This window comes from Limanda limanda, chromosome 14 (assembly GCF_963576545.1).
Source record: "Limanda limanda chromosome 14, fLimLim1.1, whole genome shotgun sequence".
In the NCBI taxonomy this organism is placed as follows: domain Eukaryota; kingdom Metazoa; phylum Chordata; class Actinopteri; order Pleuronectiformes; family Pleuronectidae; genus Limanda; species Limanda limanda.
The window spans coordinates 6804901-6828107 of NC_083649.1; the positions used below are offsets into that span (position 1 = coordinate 6804901).

At 45.3% G+C, this 23207-nt stretch overlaps 2 protein-coding genes across 2 annotated transcripts; one reads left to right on the forward strand and one right to left on the reverse strand.

Moving 5' to 3' along the window:
* Positions 1–251: 251 nt before the first annotated feature.
* On the reverse strand, positions 252–9366 carry scaf4a (SR-related CTD-associated factor 4a). Its single transcript, XM_061086206.1, has 19 exons — positions 9217–9366; positions 7892–7975; positions 7734–7778; positions 7481–7642; positions 7226–7358; positions 6671–6807; positions 6423–6575; positions 6203–6288; positions 6046–6121; positions 5610–5786; positions 5430–5506; positions 5120–5310; positions 4824–4924; positions 4366–4479; positions 4112–4268; positions 3861–3988; positions 3551–3704; positions 3302–3457; positions 252–3089 (listed from the first exon to the last, which is right to left on the reverse strand). Exons 1-19 carry the CDS (start codon positions 9244–9246, stop codon positions 1957–1959), a joined length of 3294 nt encoding a protein of 1097 aa, XP_060942189.1. The 5' UTR covers positions 9247–9366; the 3' UTR covers positions 252–1956.
* A 2676-nt stretch (positions 9367–12042) lies between these two features.
* Positions 12043–22608, forward strand: hunk (hormonally up-regulated Neu-associated kinase). Its single transcript, XM_061086304.1, has 9 exons — positions 12043–12282; positions 15040–15332; positions 16022–16077; positions 16464–16599; positions 16709–16836; positions 18465–18591; positions 19248–19416; positions 19564–19726; positions 20454–22608. Exons 1-9 carry the CDS (start codon positions 12043–12045, stop codon positions 21197–21199), a joined length of 2058 nt encoding a protein of 685 aa, XP_060942287.1. The 3' UTR covers positions 21200–22608.
* The last annotated feature ends 599 nt before the right edge of the window (positions 22609–23207 follow it).

Genomic DNA, 23207 nt, shown 5'->3' on the forward strand with positions numbered 1-23207 from the left:
TCTTCTTGCGGAGACTCAGACTTAAATATAAGAAAGAAAAAAACTTGTGGAAGCAGTTGGGTTTCTCTATAATATTGTACGGTTTTGACCTTCGAGTTCCTTGAAATAATGTGTGTTGTGATTTGGTGCTACACATGTACAGGATCGACCTGTAAACATCAACTAAATAATTCAAAATTCACAGTAAATATAGGCTTGTGGCTTTCAAAGAGACCATGAGAAGCCAAAGGATTTGGTAAAAAAATAGTTTATTAAAAACAATTTCCTATGGTTGAAATATCGAAGATTTTATGTCCATGTCTTTTGTATTTTTAACAAATCATAGAAACATCCGTCAACGTTCAAACCACGAGGAGTTAAAAACCTTAAAGCAAAGGGCCTCTGTTAATCCTTCAAAGTCAACGTGTTGTCTCTGATTAACGAGTCGCATATTATTAACAACAATGATCATGACGCCTGTAGAAGCGTCAGTGTTACAAGCATATTTACAGCAGTGTGTCCCGAGCAGTATTCTTCATTTCATCACATTAGTTCGGCCCGTGGTGCCTCTGGGACAAAACTATGAGGGAGCGAGAGTTGGGAATCTGGGTGTTTACAAAAAATATGTCTACAGTGAAACGGAAACTAAGTTTGCAGGCTGTGTTTATCAGTCAAAAAAACATTTTCAGCTTCAGGGATTCATTTTTGCATTTTCATATGGAAAAAAACTAAATTATAGATCTGACTTTTCTGACATGCATGAGATAAATAGATGAAGATTCCAAAACACAATTCAGCCCTTTTATCTGTTGAGAAGATATCATACCCCCTTCTTCCCTACACACAGGAAAAAACCATAAACATAAATCTTTCCAAGCCTGTCTGATTTAAAAAAAAACGCCAAAGCTGGCACCTGGATTTTTGTTACAATAATTGAAATGAACTTTATTTGGATTTACCTCAGTTTGAGCCACAAAAGGTTTCTGCTTTATTTAGCTGACAAAAAAAATACACCTTTAGGCAAGAGTATGAAATTTAGACAGTGAAAAAAAGAAATGACTTACGGTTCACATCTGAGAACTTTTGAAAGACAACTTTATGATGTTGATGTTAGTTTTGAGAACTTCATCAAGATGAAACTTCAGCTGTTTTTTAACAGCTGTGGACAATCTGGGTAGAAATCAGTTTCTTTACAAATGGACGTACTCAAATTCAGTTTTGTATAACAATTACTCTTCTAGTAGTAGATCTTATTCACTCCAACTCCTGATTCTCATCGTACAATATCATGATTTGTTTACTCCAGAAATAGATCACGGGAAGATAAGCCATAATAAGCTTGGATTTCCTTATTCTTTCATTGATAGTTTGTGAGCGTGTTGATGCTGAAATGTCTTTAAGAGAAACGGCTCTGAGTCAGTCACAATGTCTGTTAATAGCCCTTTCAAAGCTGTTCCTGAAGGCTGACCAGAAAAACAAGATGAGACAACCAGGGGAACGAATGGGGCTTCTATCATAATAGAATTGATGTTTACAGTTTGACATATTTGATCAAATTTTAAAAATGTATTTTACAAATAACATTAAGTGAGTGAGTGAGGAGATGAGGGTCGTGAAGTAAAAGTAAATTTGTGAGATATAAACCAATTGTTTCCTGTCTGCAAACCAACTTACATGAAGGAGGAAAACTAGTCGTGACGGCCGATAGATCCCTGCAGCCGTTTTTTCAAATGGATTTTGTGTTTTGAGACATTGATGAAACTACAAATTACCATTTTTAACCCGTTTGATAATAAGCGTCGGAAATGTTTGTCTTCAAGAAATCCGTTACTTCCCAGAAATGACCAACAGCAACTGAAAAATGGTGACTAGCTCTTCTGCCAGGAGTTGAGACTGGCGACCATAGTGAAAACCACCCGTTGTCTCTCAGTGGTCCGCAGCAGTCTCTGGCTGGAGGAGGAGCCAGTCGGAGCCGGTCTATGATGCTGCTTCCTGTTCTGTTTCCGTGGGTTCACTTTGAGCTGGAGGTAAAGGCTCAGATGGCGTCGGCTCTGTCACAGCAGCAGCAGGTTCCGATTCTGCCTTTTCTTGAGGAGGTTCCGCGCTCGGTTCTTTATTCGGTTCTTCAATCGGTTCTTTAATCGGTTCTTTACTCGTTTCCACGGCAACCTCAGGAGTCACACAAGGTTGCTCTGTGCTGTCCGAGGTCCGAGGTATGTCCATGTTTTCTACTTCGGCCAATCGATCGTCCTTGTCCCACCGCGAGGCTCTCTCTCGCCGCTCCCGCCTCGGCTTGTCTCGTTCTTTTCCTTCTGCTCCTCTCGCTTTGTCTCGACCGCCTCCCTCTCCCTTTCCCCTTTCTCCTTCTTCCCCTTTCCCGGGATCCTTCTCCCCATCTTCACTTCTCCCTCTTTCCCTGTCCTGGTCTAGACTGGTCCGCCTCTCCCTACAGTCCCGTCTGTCTCTGTCTCTGTCCCGATCACGGTCTCTGTCCCTATCTCTCTCCCATCCTCCTCCACGCTGATTGCCCCCGTCCTCCGGCCAGCCTCCGAGCCTGTCTCTCCCTTCCATTCTCTCACCGCCTCCTCCCCTCCCCCCATCACCGAAAGGACGCCTTCCACCTCCAAACCCTCTGTCCCGGTCCCAGTCTCTGTCCCTATCTGGCTCTCTGTCCCTGAACCCAGGCCTGTCTCCCCTGAACGGTCTCCCCTCCATTTCCTCTGGCCCTTCCTGACCATGAGGGGCCCCTGGTCTGATGAAAGGAGGAGGAGGAGGACCTTGAGGAGGAGGGGGGCCATGCCCATGAGGCGGGAAAGGAGCCCGAATACCGTGGGGGGGCGGCATGCCGAAGCCCCCTTTGGGCTCGTGGTGAATCATCTGAGGGTGTGGCCCCCTGGGAATCATCTGCGGGGGCATGGGGAGCATGTTGGGGTGAGGTGGTCTCATTGCGTGAGGTGGAGGGAAACGCTGCATGTGTGGAAGTGGGGGGCCGGGGGGACGCTGGAGTGGGATTATGCCAGGCCGCGCACCGAGCAGACCACCAGAGGGGGGCTGCATGTTTCCTGGATGACCACCTGGAGGTAAACCTGACATAGCACCTGGTGGGACACCTGAAGGAGAAAACAAAAAACACACAACTTTTTAATTCTATAAACCCACAAACTCACTGATAAATTAATCCTTAGTTTTTCAAGTGATGTGATAGAATTTAATGGCCAAACTCAGTCATATATGAAGAGTTGTGATGGGAAATCTTAAGCCTGAGAATGACAGAGAACAAGTAACTGTCTGGTGAAATGTCGGGGAAGAAAGCCAGACTGACCCATTGGACCCATCTGGTTGTTGAACATGTTGGGACCCTCTGGGCCCTCCTCGTTTTTCCTGTTGCCCAGACCGGCTGGGTCCAGGTTCTGGTCCTCAACTCCCCCTTTGGAAGGAGGTGGGGGACCTAGGTGCATAGATCCTGGGGGAGGGAAACCTGGGAGAAGAGAAAGTACAATGAGTCAGGTTGGGTTCGGACAACTTCTGGTGCATAGAGATGTGGTTCGGTGGCAGTTGGAGGAGGTGCTACCTGGAGGCATCTGCATAGGGTTGAAGCCGTGTCTGATGAAAGGAGGAGGGGGGACGCCAGGTGGGAAGGAAGGGGGGGGCATGCCTATAGGACCAGGGAAGCCCGGAGGCTGGAGAGAACCCATACCAAGCATGGGCTGCTGCATTGGAGGAACCTGAGAACAATTACAGACATTTACTTTAGATGTCAAATGAAAAGTTATTTTAGTTGTACTTCCCTGGATCAAAATAACTTTCCGAATGGTATATCTTTACAAATATGTTCTAATATACTAGTGATAGATACAGATCTGTAATTCTCAGTTGTTTACCTGCACAGGAGGAGCAGCTGCTGCAGGCACAGGTAACATTGGCGTCTCCTCCAGCTGCTGTGGCTCTGAACGGCCGTTGTGGTTGAGTTCCTCTGGTTGTTCCAGAGACTTCCTCGCTCCGATCCACTCTGGAAAAGACAAACACAATTCAAATTTAGACTTTCATATTCCACACCAGAGTTCTGTGGGGTCTCATCGTATGCCTGAATCTGTTTGTGTGATGTCCTAAAGAGCCTGTTGCGAGGTTTCACCTGGTGACAAGGTGTCTCCATCCAGTATGCCTCCTTCTTTCAGCTCCTCCAACTGGTCCTCTCGGATTTTAGACCACGGTATGTAGGTGACTCCCAGCTCCACGTCCCAGAACTGTTTGAACTCAGCCTTTATGCCCTTGTTCAAAGCCCAAGCAATCTGCCAAGAAGAGAAAAAACAGCAACTCTAGATTAGATTCTTTGTTTTCTTTTTGAGATGATGCTGACTGTTTTTATTCAGAGTGTAGCTCGCTGACCTTTATGGCTTTCTGGTTAACCTTGTAAGATCCTCTGCCAAGCTTCTGTAGGGCCCTGAAGGCATCTTGACGATGAATCATGACAATATAGGCACAGCCACGTGGAGGAATCATCTTCACGAGAGGAACACAGACAGATGGGTTAGGAAAAAACATGCAGTATGTAATTTTTCCAATTAGTCTTGTATTGTAGCACTTTGATAATCAGTTTAATCAGTAAAAAGTTGGAAAAGCTAAGTGTGTTAGGATATCACCGAAATAAACAACAGCTGTGCATAAAAAACAAACACAAAATAGATAATGATAAATGTTCTGCTAATTGACCAGTAGATACAAAAATATGTGTGTTTCCATTATTCATATACATATTTGGAACCCACTTTAGATGAGGAAATGCAATTCTGTTGTTACAAACCACACAAGGACTCAGTGCAAGTGATCTGAACAAGTCTGCTTACATTGATGGATTCTATCTCCCCGAACTCCTCCAGGATACAGGCGACATCTTGCTGTTGTGTTCTCTTGTCCAGCTGGCCCACCCACAGAGTTTTACTGCAAACTGAGATTGAGAAATAAAAAAGGTAACATGAACAAGAAGTTTGAACAAATAGAAGTAAGAACTAGAATCAGAATAGAAGGAATAATTGTGATATCCTCCAAAAGACATTCTTATGACACAACTAAAAACTGAATACACAAAACCAGAACAGTCCATGTCCCTCTGCTAATTAAATATGAAGATAAACAGACTCACTGCTTAGTGTGTCGCTCTTGGGCGGCGGGAGGCCCTTCTGCCGTCGCTCCCTCTCTTTCTCTCTCTCTTTTTGCTCCAGCGAGCGAGGGCGTGGGGAATGGTGACGGCGGTCTCTGGAGCGCGAGCGGGATCGCCGGTGCCTGGACCGCCGAGTGCGAGAGTTAGAGCGTGACCTCCTCCGCTTTGGAGACCTGAAGACAAATAAAGGCAACGGAACTCATGTTATGTTCATCACAAATAGGGAAATAAATGTAATTGTGTGGCTAAGGAAACATAGTTCGACAGGTCACATGCTAGTTTAGACGCCTACCTGGAGCCGGAGTGTGGTGACCTTCGGCCATGTCTGCCGTCCCTCACAGACGAGCGATCCACATCCATTGACATATCCTGATGAGGTATGAGAAGTGAGTGGTTATAATTAGCTACAAAATAATAAATCTACGACCCCTCATTTAAATGTCTATATATATATATAAACTGTCCCGTCTACCTGTTGTTGCTGGGCTGCGTTGTGGGGGGGAAATCCCCCTGGAAAACCTGGAAGCCCGGTGGAGCCCGGGTTGGGCTGCCCTGGCAGAGCGTGCCCCATAGGAGGCATCATAACTGGGAAGCTTTGTCCTGATGGTAAACCATAGGCCTGGTGCTGGCCGTTAGGCGGAAGAGGAACCTGACAAAGACAAAGGTGGTGACTCTTATGCATACACAACAGAATTCATTCATATAAAATCAAATTTAGTTTGTTTTATATTTATAAATGTTGCCTTTCACAAATAAAGAGCTTGCAATTTACTTTACTTAATATATACTTTGTATTATGCAAATCTATAGTTAAAACATACAATATTGTTGTCTTAATTTGAATAAAAATTAACTTAACTTGAAAGAAAAGATCAGTTCTTTTACAAATTAAGTTTTTATTCTCTTACCTGTTGCGAGAGGTCGTGCGACATGTTAATCATTGACGGATTAAAGTGCTGTGGGAAGGCCGGAGGCTGCTGCATACTGTGATAGTAAAAATACAACATGAGACTCACAGTTGTTGTTATTTTGATTTGTAGTATATTATATGAATCTAGGGCTTACAAAGAGGGCTGCGATGCATTGTCATCCTTTCTCGAGTCCTCTCCAGCATCTGGTTCGTCGTCGTAGTCAAAACGATCCAGAAGTTTCTATTTGAGAGAGAGAGGGGTTATGAATGTGAAGACTTTTTCAACATTGCAGAGCTTGTTCAGCCTCATTTAATTGTCATGGTGCTACAATGTCTTCACAGTGTTGACGGCAAATCACAAAAACAAAACCACACCTTGTCGAAGGTGGTTTTCTGCTGGCTGGGCTGGAGAGGATGTGGAGCGCCCAGGCCGGCGGTGATGTTCTGGGCCTGGGCTTGGCTCGTATGGAGAGGAGGCTGGGTGATGGTGTCTGGCTTCTGCTGGAAGTTCTGGAGCATCTGTTGAAGCTATAAAATGCCAGTGACAGAGTGAAAGAGAAGAGTTGTTTAATGGTGGAGGTCTAAGAGAGGTGCACTGCCAATCTGCGTCCGTGCACACTCACCTGCTGACCCTGTGACGACTGGAAGAGCTGTGCCACCGCGGCGAAGGCATCAGTGTCCTGCAGCTGAGCAGTGGACGTCATGGAGGAGTTTGCCGTTACCGAAGTAACCGGCTCTTTGGCTGGAGGTGGAGAAGAACCTGATGGACGAGAGGAAGCTTTAAGATACACAAACCACCAACATTCACTGATACTTAACATTTCAATATCACATTTCAATATGCAATATAAATTAAAAGGAAAATGTAAAAATGTACTCCTGAAATTACTTCAGGCAGTCTATCACATTCAAGAGGCCAAGGTGACCTTTGACCTTTGACAACCAACAATTCATTAGATTATCCTTGAGTACAAGTGAATATTCAAACCATATTTGAACTAATTCCCTCAAGGCTTTCATGAGAATGTTCACGAGAATGGAACGGACGGAAAACTCGAAAACAGAGCTGTTACAAACTGAACTCAATTTGAACTATAAAGTTGTGTTTGTATTTAAAAACAAATAACAAATCATGGCCTAACAAACTACTGGCTAATGCGTACAACCACACACGTTACCTGGCTCATCTGTGCCCATATAGTGGGCAGCACCACTGCTAGACCCAGCAGCCATGTCCAGGAGCGGCTGAATAATCTCGATCTTGAACACCCCATTCTTCTGCCACAGGTTCAACACCCGCACAATCTTACTCTGCAAAAGGAACACAACGGGAAAGGGACAGAGGTCAAAGACAAACTCATTTTATGATAATTGGAAACTGCAACGGTGCCAAACATAACACTGGAACTTTAACCGGGTCTTGGTGTTCTTACCCTGTCTTCTACTGGGCAAAGGCAGAGGTTCTCGAACGTTCCTGTGATATTTTTGGTAAATCTCGGGCCAAACACATCCTTGTCCGATCCAAACTGGTGTCGGGACTGCCGAACAATGGAGTCCACCACATACAGGCCTGCTATCTTGTACTCAGACTTGCACTGGGGAAAGCAGAGGGAGAAAACAGATTCTCAAAACCAATATGTGGAGGAGAAACTGGGTGATGAATGAATTTAGACACGTTTCTCTCACCTTCTTGACAAACTTCTCCACAATCTGGACCACGTGTTTGTAGAGCTGAGAAAGAGAGAAGCCAGCGAGTGGGTTACAAGCAAGAATCATACTCAAAACATAGCAGATATAATAACTTTTAACAAAAACAACAACAACAACACAAAACTCATTCTTACTTTCATAGCTTTGATGGCTGATTTGGTGATGGATATCATCTTGGCCCGAGAGATCGGGGGCTTGGAGTCCATCAGGGAGAATAACTAGAGACACAGGAGATAACAGATGAATGAGACACAAAGCTACAAGGGTGTTTCAGTGTTGTTTGTATTTGTATTCCACTTCCATTCCCAGATCAAGACACCTTTACAAGATAATCTTTTTACAATTTGAAGTTTTAGTGGCACAAAGAGGCAGAATTAAACCTCATATTCTGTATGGGAATTAATGTTTCTACCATCATAAACTAATCATCATTTAACAGATAATTTATAATGCTTTGGTTTGTCTAGTGGACAAATCTTAGTGGTTTGGAGACTATAGGACCTTGGCGGAGGAATGTGAAGGTTAGTCCAGTTCCTAGTCGGCTCTGAGGAGATGCACTTGGGATGTTTTGTCAACACAAGCTGCAAAACTCGTGTATACATATGAAAATAAATGAGAAATAATATGCACATTTGAAATCACTTAAGTGCAAGTTTGCTCTTTAAATCCAGGGATGACTTGACTTGGAGAAATGTGTCATGTGCATTGGAGATAACAAGTGAATTCAAAACAAAAACAAAAACAACCACCACCTTGCGTCCCTGGGCCAGACAAGCAGAAACTGAGCTGTGGAAACTTCAGATTCAAGATTCAAGACTCATCTACAGACTCAACAGAAGCTGCCTCTGCAAAGGTTTAGTGCAAATCAGTGTATCTGATGAGACAGACACTTGTGTTACGATCACAGGTTTGTGTGTCTGTGTCTGTGTGTGTGATGCATGAGGAGTCCCTGCGATTCAAAAAGGAGCCATGAGGAGAAACGAGAGAAACCAGCAACACCAGCAGACTCCACCTGTTTGTGAACTGGTCGCTAGCTCCCAGTTTAAAACTCTGCTTTGAACAACACGTCCTGTATTAACCCAGTGAGGTGCATGAGTGTTTGTTATGATATTCAGTTTGTAAGCTAGCAGGGCGAAGCTAGCAGCAGGGGAGTGTTTCCTGTGTAGCATTGCTGCTAACAAGCTAGCATTGAAATGAATGCAGCGGGGCTAACGGTAGCTAGCAACTGTTTAGCTAGCAACGGTTGAGCTAGCTTTGCTGATAGGCATGGAACGCTTGAATTAACCTGCATGGCCGCTAACCCGGGTTAGCCATGCACCGGGCAGCACGGGTATGCCCGGCTAGCTTAACCGAGCAGCCCCCCCCCGGTCCGTCCTGCTAAGCTAGCTCCGGGGAGACGTAGCCCCGCGGCCAGCACCTCCAGCCCCGGCGGCTCCCGTGTGTGTGTCCGGCCTCTTACCTCCTGGTTGAAGGCGTTGACGGCGTCCATGGCTGCCCGAGGCCCCCGAGCCGGCCCCTAGCACCGGATTCCCCGCTTGTAGCGACGCTTATCCGCGGAAGGGTCCGAACAACATGTCCGCTCCCGGTGGCTAAAGGCAGTTAGCTTAGCATCGGTGCAGCTCGGCTCGGCGGGTACGGCAAAGCATGATGGGATTCAAGGCTGCAGTTCTGCGTTTTGTCCACTGGGTGGCGGAGTGCTCAAGGTTTAGAGAATGTGGTTTGGATTATTATTAATATTAATAATGTTAATATTGTTGTTAATATTACTATGGTTACTTATAGTTTTATTGTTTATATTATTAAAATTATTGGTAGTAGTAGAAAAAATACCACATTCAAAATATTTAATATGTGATATAAACAATAGGTAACAAAACAAATCACAAGCATTTCTGATATACAACTGTACTAAGAATAAACTTGTGTATAATCTAATTTAATCTGTATAATAATTATATTGTCTGTTCCATTTCAACATTTTTGTCTGTGTACTCTCTATATATTAATGAGTAAATAACTTTATGTTGCATATCTTTTGCAACGTTTTTATTATGTTTGTCTTTTATGTTTATGTATTCATTTGTTTTACTGGTGCTTCTTATGTTTACAACTTCCTATTTAATATTTTTCTTGCTCATAAGTTAGTTAAGTTATAGTTTGGTCCTTCCGCTCAAAGATTACACATACAATCTTCTATTTTGCCTTGGATACCAACTATCATTATGTTGGACTTTGTCATGACCTCGGATGAAACCATGAAACAAGTTGAAGGTTGACGTCATATTAGAAACATGGATTTATTTTATAATCAAAAGTGATGATTCCTGTTGGACTTCTGATGTTTCTGGGGTGCAGATAAATAATACATCTACCTTTTAAAGTTCAAATCCATGACATAAAGTTGATGATGTGTCCCCAATTTAAAAATATGAAATACACACGTGCCATATTTCTCATACGTATTTTTTAAATAACAACTGACCCTCACAGAACAACTAAACAGATCTGTTTCAGGGATGACCTTCGTCTTACAGGTAAGACACAGAAAGACAAGTTCAAGTTCACCAAGGCTGCAGGCTAAGAGATGTGGGACTGACTCCCACCGCCCAGCTATACTGGTTCCACTGCTGTGTGTGGTGCGGTATGAAATCTGTCCAATAGATGGTGGTATACTTACACATTTGCCTCCATGTCTGGTTCAGTGTCTAGAAAGCATGCTTCAGCGAGCAGGTCCAACTGGATGTTGATATTATTCTCTCTCCCTCTATAGGAATCCACATAAACACAGCAACCTGTATAAAGCATATTTTAAACCTCAATCTTAATGGCACAGACTCAAAAACAATAATATTCACGTTGGTTATTACAACAATATTTCATCCAATCCCTTTATGTGGTCAGGTGGAGCTGGATACAGGGGGGACAATGTGTCTGAAGCTGCTGCCCCTCCCTGCAGGTGTCCTCCACTGAGTGATGAGCACTGCTTTAATTAGGCCAGTGAGCACCTCCATGAGGGGGGGGGGGGGAAATGCTCCTTTGTCTGGGGTACAACTTCATATATCAGGTGGCTGTACTCCAAGTTCAGCATCAACCAGTTCATGGGGTTGAAGGCGATGGGAAAATAATGACAACAGATGGCGATGTTGCTCTGAAACCAATATTGACTGACAATATTTAAATATGATCATAAACATCGGAGACAGGCATGTTTATGAATGATCATATTTGAGGCAGTAATTGATGGATTGTGGCGCACATTTGGAACCATTACGCACGAAATGAATCTGACAAAAGATAACAAAGCAATGTTGACTGACAATATTTGTATTTGTGATCATAAACATCGGACACAGGGATGTTTATGATCATATTTGAAGCAGTAATTGAGGGATTGTGGCGCACATTTGGAACCATTACGCACGGAATGAATCTGCGAAGGATTACAAAGCAATGTTGACTGACAATATTTATATATGATCAATATTTATATTTGTGATCATACACATCGGAGACAGGGATGTTTATGATCATATTTGAGGCAGTAATTGAGGGATTGTGGCTCACATTTGGAACCATTACGCACGAAATTAACCTGACAAAACATAACAAAGCATAAATACAGAATAAAAATTAAAAAAATATATATATTAACAATTGCAGTGATGGTGTCACTGCCTCCAACCAACACATGTATTCTTTGTTCTGAGCTTGTGTGAGATCACCACATGTGGCAGCGGTGCCGGGCGGAGTGGTCGCCCCTTGTTCTCACATGCGCCTGCGCTGATTGGATTGAAACCCACCACCACCACAGTGCGAGGGTCTGTGTGTGTTGTTCCTTCACACTCACACACCAAGAAGAAACGCCCCCCCACCAGATGACCGGGAAAGTCACTTCAAACCGAGCAACACGCTGCTGCACACAGAGCATTCCACAGGAGGAGGAGGAGGCGCATGTTTGGATGAAGCGACGCGCAGCGCAGCAGCCAGTCTTCCTCTCTTCCTCTCTAACACAGGTTGTTGCATCAGGGTGGTAGCAACCCATGATTGGAGCTGACATATTCTCCGTGTGGTCATTTCAATCCGAGCCGGTGCACTAATCAGGACTTGTCCCTGGAAACTGCTGACGGAGCTCTTTGGATGAACAGGTGGCGCAGGCTCCCGCTTCCCTTGATTGGTCATTAGGACCCAGACGCACGGAGCTAAGTGGGTTTTATTGTAATACCTGCCTTCCAAGGTGGGTGGGTGAGAGTCCAGCTACAAGGAGACCCTGGGCCGTGGAGCTGTGATGCCAGTTGCGGACAGCAACATGCTGGTGGACAACGGCCACGGGAAGTACGAGGGCAAGACCCCCTGCGGCGCCGGGAGCGAGAGCATCTCCCCGGCGTCGCTGGGCAGCCCGGCCGCGGACATCCTGAAGAACTTCTACCACACCAAGCGGGTCGGGAACTACCTGATCGGGAGGAAGCTGGGAGAAGGTTCCTTCGCCAAAGTGAGAGAAGGTCTCCATGCGCTAACCGGGGAGAAGGTGAGCGCGTCAATACGCAACAGTCTGTTTCCTGCATGTTTATTATAGCATATAATCAGATTTAAGACAGCTTCACTTGATTGTCTATTCCCTATTGAACGGAAATACACCTGCAGAAGAATTTAACATTTAGAAAGAATGAGTGGCATCCACCCAGCTTGGCTTTGATACGGTTTTACATTTCAGTGCCAGCTGTCACTGGGCTCATGCCTGCTGGCTGGGCAACATATTTCCTCTGCCTCATGTCAGCTCTCTGAGACATTCTGTACATTATGATTTTTATGACCACATGTCAGCACAGTCTTACTCTGACTGATGAATCCTGGAGAGAGAAAGTGATCAGTCGATTGCACTGGGAACCTTTGTTACTGAGGCACCACCAGGAGATGTGGGACTCAGCAGGAGTTGTTTTTTCAGCCAAGCTCCACTGACAATATTTACTTTTTTATACTGAAAGCAGCTAGTCTCTCTCTCTCTCTCTCTCTCTCTCTCTCTCTCTCTCTCTCTCTCTCCCTCTCCCTCTCTCTCTCTCTCACCCTGTGTGATCCACGTTGGAGTTGTTGCTTCCCTGAGCCTGGGCTTTGTCTGCTGTGGTGGTGATCTCACCTCTGTGGGACACTGAGAGGGGAACCGTTCGGCCTATGAGAGAGCAGAGATGCTACTTGCATATGAAACCATGTGGTTGATAAATGGGCTTCAGCCTCATTATGATTCCGCCAGCAAAGGGGCTTTGATATGGGAAACAACCACTGGCCACTGGTTGCCTTTGTCTCCTCAGGCTGGTTTTGGTGGAGATTTGCATATTAGAAAAACAAGAACCCCTATTTTCCCCCATGCATCTCTCCACGTGTGCCTCAACCCCCAATATCCTTTTCTATATATGTACAGTAGAATATCTACACAGCCTATATGTCATTTAAAATTAATATTTATTAAATTCACCTCATTGAGAACCTCATTCCACTGTGTTGCCTCGAGGAGAAAAGAAAGCGCCGCTCTCCTCATCCCTCCTTCCCTCACTCTCTTTGTTGAGGATGATGCAAACACTGGCAATCTTACAACAACCAAGCATCATCCCCATGCTCTCTCACTCTCTCCCCCCCCCATGCTCTCTCTCTCTCTCTCTCTCTCTCTCATTCAGAGGGAGCAGCGGGCGATGGGAGGGCAGGGAGTTTATTCAAGCACAAAGGGGAGATAGTGGGTTATTTCCTTTTTAAGCATCCCTAGAAAGTCAGCGTGGATGTAATTGGATGAGAAAGCATGTGTGTGTGTGTGTGTGTGTGTGTGTGTGGTGGGGGGGGTATGAAAGTGAGGAGAGGTGAGAGAGGGTCCTGTCCTGGTCAGGGGGGGTTAGTGAGGTCACATGCATGTGTTTTTGATGTCTGTAACCCACTTTCCCCTCCATGCGCCCTCGGCCAACACCCCCCACCCCCCCACCCCTGTTTCTCTGTCTGAGGGGTCGCCTGATAAACAACTGAATCCCCCAGAAGCCCCCTGGCTGGGCTCACCCCTCCCCCCCCTCCTCTCTTCTCCTCACATATAGACAGGCCTACTGTAAATACAGTGCTCCGTCCCTTCCCCCCATACATACCCTGCTGCACCCCCGTCTCCTACCCACACTGCCTGGCGTAAACATGCGGGGGGCATGTATTGTGACGGCTCGATGAACACAGGCACACACACACACACACACACACACACACACACACACACACACACACACACACACACACACACACACACACACACACACACACACACGTACAGCCAGGTTTAATTAGCAGCTGTAAAAAGGTTTTTAGAGGTGAATCAATTATCAAAGATGAAAGGGAATAAAAAAGAATGACAAGCTGAAGGACAGAAGAAAGAGAGGACACACACACACACACACACACACACACACACACACACACACACACACATATTTATACAACCACTTTGCCCCTCGCCATTTCTTTAATGGATATGCTGATTAGTTTCAGCAGCCGTGTCTTTCCATGTCTGTGGTCTCTCCTTGAGATGATTTGCTGTGAGCCGCGGCCGTGCTCTTGAACCCGGTCCAGACACAAGGAGACATCATGGGCACAGGATGAAATAGAGCCCACAGAGTATGTTAGTGAATGTAATTAGCCACAGACGGCAGCAAAGTGTTTTGTCATTCAGGTAGAGGACATGCGCTGCTGGGTTGTTTTTTACGAGAAGTTTCTCCAATGAGACAAGGGCAAGAACACAGAACACAGACGATGACGGGATGAGTAACTGAAGGAAGATCAGCTAACGTCTGCTTGGAAATCTGCTCTCCTCAATCTGTTGAGTCGCTTTCAGGAAAAGGAGCCGATGCCTCTCGCCTCAGTTTCTCCTCTCACGTGTGTTTAATTGCAACTGAACTCTGGCAAATGGGCGAGCATTTGGCCCTGGCGCCCTCTCCACAGATAGGGTGACATTTGCTTTTCGTCCTAGTTTATGATGGTTCAGTAAACTCTCCAACACACACACCTCCCCCCCCCCCCCGCTGCAGCCTCCAGGCCCTATAGCGCCTCAGTTGTCCCACATAGGGAGCAGCTGTGAGGGAGAGGCCAGTGTGGAGTTATGTTCTCTGCAATGGAGCCTCGGGAGCTCATCACCTGTTAGACTGCCGCCGCCCCACCGAAAATCTCCCTTCGAGACCCAGAAGTGGAATTCTCCATGGGTATTATTCACAATATCATATGGCACAAATGTTAAACTCTCTTCCCCCTCCTGTCTCGCTGGCTCCAGGTGGCGGTGAAGGTGATAGACAAGCGGAAGGCCAAGAAGGACTCGTACGTGACCAAGAACCTGCGGCGGGAGGGCCACATCCAGCAGATGATCCGCCACCCCAACATCACGCAGCTGCTGGACATCCTGGAGACGGACAACAGCTACTACCTGGTGATGGAGCTGTGTCCCGGCGGGAACCTCATGAACCGCATCTACGACAAGAAGCGCCTGGACGAGAGGGAGACGCAGAAGTACATCCGGCAGCTGGTGCTGGCTGTGGAGCACCTGCACAGGGCGGGCGTGGTGCACAGGTATAGAAACATAAGTACTTGATTATTATAAAGCCGAGAGGAAACGTTTATCTGGAGCAGAATTTAAATGCTGAGAGCTAGCTTAGAGAGCTATGTGCTGTTTGTGGGATAAAGCTGACTTTAAGATCTCAGAGTCAGACATGATCCTCTTTCTCAAAGTGTGGGTTAAGTCCTCATTGTGCACATTACTGCTAATCCACAAGTTACTGGATGTGTCTGCAGTTAGGTGCTTTATCCCAGACGTTAAGATACATCTTGGGATAAAACGTTTTTTAATCAGGGAAAATAAAACACATTGACTTCATCTCAAGTTCCTTCAAGATCTTCCCAGAAATGTTCAATTCTTTGTCACTCGGAGCCTGGGAACTAGATTTCAATCCTGGTGAGAAGGCCCACGTTGATAACTGTGTAACAGGATTTCTCAGGCTGAGGACGGATCTGTGGGCGCACAATAGACCCTGAAAATCAGCCAGTGTGACCCACATTGGGAGGGTCATGTATGCATGTGTCTGGGTGTGTGTGTGTGTGTGTGTGTGTGTGTGTGTGTGTGTGTGTGAGGACGGGCGGGAGGGATTCCCACAGACCTCCCGTCCTTGTGCATTGTGTGATGATGACGGCTTAGATAAGTTGTCTAGTGTAAACGCTGACACTGCTCTGGTGTTGACGTCCTTGTTTTCTTTGTCTTCCAGGGATCTGAAGATAGAAAACCTGCTGTTGGATGAGCAGGACAACATAAAGCTTATAGGTAATTCAAACCCGCTGACCTTAGCAGTTGCTGTCTCACCTCAAATCACCTCTTTCTTTTATTTCTTCAAAGAATATCATTTAATCAGTCTCAAGTAAATTTCCTGCAGCAAAAAATGTGAATATTTAAGAGTTAACAATAAAAGAAAGTCTTTCAAAGCCAATTACTCTGTCTCAGTTGGAGTATCACAGCTTCCCGCATGTGGTGAAGGCCAAAGAGCAATTAAATATCCCGTTTAAACCCTTACAAGCTCTCACCACAGTGCTAATCTGCTTCTGTTTGTGTGTGTAACGCCGCGATGAGGCCGCTTGTTTAACGACGCGAGCTGAAGAGACAGTTATAAACCCAGAAACAACACTCACCCCCCCACCTCCTCTGTCCTGCAGACTTTGGCCTCAGCAACTGCGCTGGCATCCTGGGATACTCGGACCCCTTCAGCACCCAGTGTGGCAGCCCGGCTTATGCCGCCCCGGAGCTGCTCTCCAGGAAGAAGTACGGCCCGAAGGTGGATGTCTGGTCCATGTGAGTGCACTCTTCTTTTTACAGCCAGTTAGTTAGTCGAATAAGTATCAGCAGGTTTAAAATACATTTGTTTATTTCAAGTGTTTTAATATATATTCTCGTCCCCCAGTGGTGTGAACATGTACGCCATGCTGACCGGGAATCTGCCGTTCACTGTGGAGCCCTTCAGTCTCCGAGCGCTGCACCAGAAGATGGTCGACAAGGAGATGAACCCTCTGCCTCCTTCACTCTGCACAGGTAAATGATAAAGAAACTTAATTCAAAAAAAGAGATTGATCCAAAAGAAATTTAATCAAGCCGCACCAAATTTCCCACACTTCAGTTCCCTAAATGCATCAGTTAGTTCTCTTTAAGATCCATGACTTGGGTAACATGTAAATGCAAGTGACTGTGGATAAGAACAAAGTGTGATTTGAGAGGAGAACACTGAGGTAGCATGTCTGAACGACAGAGGAAGCCTGTTCCTGAGAGTGAAATCCTCCCTCAGTCATAAGTCTTGCCCTGGGTACTGTGTGTGCAGAACTATGAGACACGATAAGGTCATGACTTCACACACACACACACACACACACCTTTTGTGTGCAGATGTACGGAAAAAACGAAGTGTTCCAAATAGTTTTATTCTCACACCCTATAGGCACAGTGCTGTACATACCGACTCCCCTATATACTTGTAATTACAGCTTATAATTCACATGAGAGCGCGAAGAATGTTGACATTGACATGTGAGATTTGAAAGTCGAGGCGTCTGCCAAGTGACACACGAGAAATGAAGATGGAAATTCACAGATAAGCTGCTGCTCTGTAGTCACGTCAGTCGCTCTCGTTGTGGGCGAGTAAATAAAGCACAGAATCCCAGAGAATCGCCCCTGCTGCCTTATCAGCATTACTGTGAAACAGGCTCTTTGATTGGATCTGTTTGTCTACATCCTCTGCCCACGAACACGTACACCAAAATAAACATTTCTCAAGAAAGAGCTCGTCAGCCTTGGCACAAGTACAGTTGCGTGCATATCTTTTTATCTGTAAATAGACAGAACAAACCATTCCTGTTGGTTAACAATAAAAGGTCAGTTCGTCAGAAACGTTTGTTGACATCCGTATTTAAGTTTCAGTTTCTCAATAGCCTGCTGATTGTTTGAAGGCTTCTTTTGTCAAAATTGTCTTGCTAATCTTCAATTGCATTTATTGTATTTAAAAAACAGGCATGTTTACCTCTGTTATTGTTCCTACATGGAGTCATTTAAGTCCATAACACAAAACCCCAGAAAGGCAATATGAACAAAATCACCCAAACTTACTACATCCATCCTTTCTTATGTCCTTGACAGACTAAAGCTGTATTTAATGTATGTGATGGAAATGTGCCTAAATTCTAAATAAAAGAGAATTTAAAAAAAAAAAAAAAAACAGGCATGTTTAAAGCTACTTTATGGGTTAAATGTCTTTGTATTGCAACATGAGGAGTTGAGGACAAAAACAAAAACCTGTAACTTGTCAGGTACGTTCCAGTCACTGCAATTACGTCAAGTTCTCTGGAAGCAGAGCTTAACCCGTATTATGCAAGTACCTGTTTATCAAGCTAACAACACAGATATGTCATCTCAGCCGTGTCGTGCAACGATGAAATGAAAACAGATCAGAGGTTCAGTGGGTTTCCAAACACTCATGGAAACAAAGTGTGAGTCAGAGTAGTTTGTTGCACATGAGACATTATCTACTCGTCAGTCCCAGAGTTGTAAACCAGAGAGAAGACACATTTCTGAATTAAAATATTTGATTGAGTTTCCACTTTCTGCAGTGAGTGGAGTGTGTGTTCGGTGGCAGTGAATGAACTTATTTCCTCTCTCTCTCCGTCTCTCAGCTGCCATCTGTCTGCTGAAGAAGCTTCTGGAGCCAGATCCCAACAAGCGTCCCAACATCCACCAGGTGATGGCCGACTCCTGGCTGCAGCTGGCCAACAAGAACACCGGGGCACCGTACCTCAACAGGTAGACTCCCCCCCCACACAAACACATTTCACCTGGGTTTGCATGTCGTTTTCTTTCAGAGCCTGATAAATGTTGATGTGAAAACTTTTATTTTGCAGAATAAACAAGGCAGAAAAGGTGTTATGTAAACATTTAAAGTTTATGGTTAAACAAGTTCACGTCTTTGTCATCAGGGTTTGATTCGGACATCTTAGGAATAATTGCCAAATTAAAGAAAATATTTATATTGGCCGTTAAATCATATTAGAGATTTTTTACTACCGATTTTCTTCATTCAAGATTCAAGATTCAAGATTTTTATTGTCAAATGCACAGAGATAACATGAAGCAGTCGCTGGCAATGAAATACTTGGGTCACAGACTCTCTATAAGCAATGCTCAGTAATTTCAACCAAAAAAAATAAAATAAAAATATAAATAGTATAAAATAGAATATCAATAAAATAGAATAAAATAGAATATCTAAAAAATTTTAAATAGAAAAAAAAAAAAAAAAAATCTAAATATATATCTTTACAGATGAAGAGAAAAATAAAACAACAATAGTTCAATTTGTGCAGTAGTGCAAATATTCAAATATGCTTATTAAAGTTATTAGACCACGAAGAGACGTAGACGGCATTAACAAGCATTAACTCTCTTTCCTCTGTGTTCAGGATCCACATCGAAGAAATCAACCACACGGTGTTGCTGCACATGACGGAGAAAATGGACTACAAGCACAGCGAGGTCCTGAGCGCCGTGCTCACCAACCGAGCCTGTCACACTCTGGCCGTCTACTTCCTCCTCAACAAGAAAATGAAGAGAATCTCTAAAGAATACAGGGTAAGGGGCCCCAGCGGTTTTTAATGACACCTATACTCAGTTTACAGGAGAGCAGGCATCGCGAGGTTATAAAAGTGGTTTCACAGGAACAGGTTCTGCAGACGCTGGGGGGCTGACACTAATGTGCGGTTTGCGTCGTCTTGGCAGGAGATGCAGTTCCAGGAGCAGAAGAAAGGCGAGAAGCAGAAGAGCGAATACTTCCAGACGCAGTGGAGGAAGCACGTGGACAAGCTCACCATCCCGCCCAAGCAGACGCCCGTCTACCTGGCCGCCAGCAAGGGGCCCAGCAAGGAGAAGAAACACAGGACAGGTGAGATTCAAAAGACGCTCGAACATTTATCTTTAATGAAGAGATAAAAGATAAACATGCTGCTTCATTTATCGTTGTTTTTATCTACTTTATTCATACAGGGTAGGTTGACTGAGCATGCATGTTCTTGTACACCAACAACCTCACACACAAGTAGTTACCCAGTGATCCATCCACCCCTCCTCCAATCCATCTACCCAACTACCCATCCATCCATCCGTCCATCCATCCATCCATCCGTCCGTCTGGGAGGACACATCTCGGACGAGTTGTTAATCATAGGGCAAACATGCAACCACTCACTGTTGTTGTTTTTGCAATTGTAGTTTACCTTGTGTGAAAGTGACGAGTAAGTTAATCATTTGGAATGGAAGTAATCTGGAAGGAGCAACAAAGCAGAATTAATTAGTTAACAGCTCCTTCTAACTCGACCTGGCACCGGTGAAAAGGAGATAGTGATCAATCCTCATGTAACCACAAGAGCTGCTGAGAAAGCCCGGAGGCCGTTCCAGGTGTGGCTTGTCAGGACAGGCCGGTCTCGGCACCTCGTACCTTTTTACGTCTGACAAGCTGACGTTTTAATCCAGATGTTTATCTTCACTGACAAGACATCTGTAGAGTTTAGACATGTAGGCGTGCAAATGCATCCAGAGAAGCTGCAAGTTGAGCAAAATCTACGGTTCATATATTTCCTGAATGTAACCAGGCTTCCCTTGTCCCTCCTCAGGTCTTTTGCGTGTCATAACCGGTGGCCATCGGAACTCCCCCCTGGCCCCCCCCGGCACCGTAGCTTCTTCGTCAATGGAGTATCTTGAGATCCAGCCGCTTTACAACAACACCCCTAAGCAGCGGAGGCGACTGGCCACCCTGCCTCAGGTCAACACGACGAGCCCAGAGCACAACATCCCCGCTCCGCCCGCACCCTCACCCATCGGCATGCACTCCTTCGGCTCCCTCTCCAAAGCCGAACCCATCGAAGACGCCCCCTCTTCCCCCTGGTACAAGCTGACCAACGGCACGCTGGCACCCCCCCGACACGTCTCGGCCTTCCATCCCGACTCCTCCTACTTAAAGAAGGCCACGATCCCCAGTCCTCCGGTCCTCATCGTCAACCCGCTGCCCAAGAAGAGCATCTCGTCGGATTGGTGCGGCTCCTCCGACACCAGCGGCAGCCCCCCCAGCACCATAGGAAGCCCCCCGGGTAGCTCGGCGTTCAGCCCCCCCAAGTCGGCCTTCAGTGCCCTCCAGTCAGCGTTCAGCCCCCCCTCCAACAGCAGCAGCAGCGACCCCGAGAGCCCCACCCACCGCAGCCGCTTCCCCTCCATGGGCATCGGACGCATCCTGAAGAAGAAGGTGCAGCTGCAGCCCTTCAGCTTCCGACCGGAACAGGTTTTGGAGGAAGTGGTTTCTCCTCCTCCCTACCCCATGCAGACTCTCCTCTGTGCTTCTGGTGCGCTCAAGACCCTCTGCTGAGGGGGGGCGGACCACCAGAGAGAAGAACGAAAGACAGACTGAACTCAAGGCCCCTCTCAACACGTGATTGAAGTTGGAGCGGTCTCTTCCCGAGCGGCCTTCTGAACTGTGAACTGTCCCTTTGTTGTGACTGAGCCACTTTTTATGACACCGTGATCCTTTAAATGAGAAATTAGGAAGAAAACAAAAGTTGTCTGAGCGAGAGTTAATAATATATTATCGCTCATCGGTGCTTGAGTAAAGAGAGGCGGTGACACAGAGGATGAGATTTGAAGCAGATCCTAAACCTCACGTTGTCCTAGATACAAAGTGAACATGGGACTTCATTTAATGTGGCGCAAGGTGTACACACACCTACACATGTGCACACACACACACACACAAAACACTGTATTATACACTGAGCCAACACTTACTCCCTCATGTAATATTTGCTGTTACTAACTGAGCCGCAGACTGATTTCACACCAGCTAACGGACCCGCTTCCCCTGACCCTGAGTACATGTTTAAATGTTTTGTCTGTGTTAAAAACTCGCTAAGAAATCCACTGACCTCCAGTGTCCCCAGTGCTGACTGGATTTTTTTAAAAAAGAAAAGAAAAGAAAAGCAATCTTAAATGCACTATTCTTAAAATACCAAAACGTGTACTAACAACGGTGTTGACCATCTTTTACCTCACTGCATAATTCATACGTTGATGTGTAACAGCGGTTGATTGTGACGCGCTTGTGTGGATTCACCGTGTCGGAGCGTTAGTGCCATTAGATCCGAGGAGAAGTCACTTTTTTTATAGCTCTCACATTAATGATCACTTGCATTTTCTACACACGAGTGTTGCGTAACTTTTTTGACCCACAAGTCTTAATCCTGACTTTCTTACATCGGGATGCGTCTGTTTATAGTCGGTTTTGAAGATAAAAAAAGAAACGATTTAAAAAAAAAGAGATTTAAAGGCCTTATGAAACTGATCAACCTCGCCCGAGGATGAGGGAAGGAAGGGAGGAAGAACACGATCGAATAAAAAAGAATAAACTCACTTCCTTTTGTCTTAATACTGTAGTTTGTGCAATAGTCTTAAGTGTTATCTGCAATGACGAGTATTTGCCAAGAGCTCCCTGAGAGTTATGTGAAATATTGTGCTTGTAAATATTGACGAACTTGTGTTCCCGTCGCGTGCAAAGGGATTTCTGAAGCTTCGGGTTGTTCAACTCCATAAAACGGTCCGATTCTTCGGAAAGAGGCGTCACCACCAGGCGTCTCAACTGTTAACGTACATACCGCAGAATCTCTTCCTGTCCAAAATTTTTTTTTAAAACTTGCATGCAATGTTTTCACAAGTCGAAACCGTGTTGTCAACATTTGAAATAACGTCTTTGTACCTTTTTTTCTGCTCCTGCTTGATACTGAGATTGATACAGACTCGAGGGGTGGAGTGTGTGTGTGCGTAGGGGGGGGATCTTTTGTAAGATTTTGTAATGGACGGTTTTGTTTTGAGTGTCGAGAGATTTCTATGCTGTATAAAGTATTTTAAATATTTATACTGAATCCATAATGTGTCTGTCTGGTACTTTGACCGCACCTCCTTCCTGTCTGCACAACTTGTCCCCTGCACACACACACACACATGTCAATGTACAACACGTCCATATATAGATAAAGACTTACTTATACTTAAATTATGATAATTTACAGAGTAATTCCACGTTAATCCAACAGCCTTATAAGTAAATTACACAGTTCCTGAAGCTTATAATTAGTTCCTCGGGCTCTCAGCTCCGTGAAGCCTGGATGGGAAACGGCCTCTCGGCTGTGGGGGGGGGGGGTTCACGCTGCTTTACAGCCGCCATGTGCCACGTTTCTCACATCATATACATTTCCCACAAGACACCTGTGGTGGGTAAAAAAAGAAAAACACACCCTTGCAACAGCTGAAGAATCTGTAGGACTCACACACACACACACATACTGTAGACACTAATCTCTTCAGCTGTGGCTCACCCCCCCGGT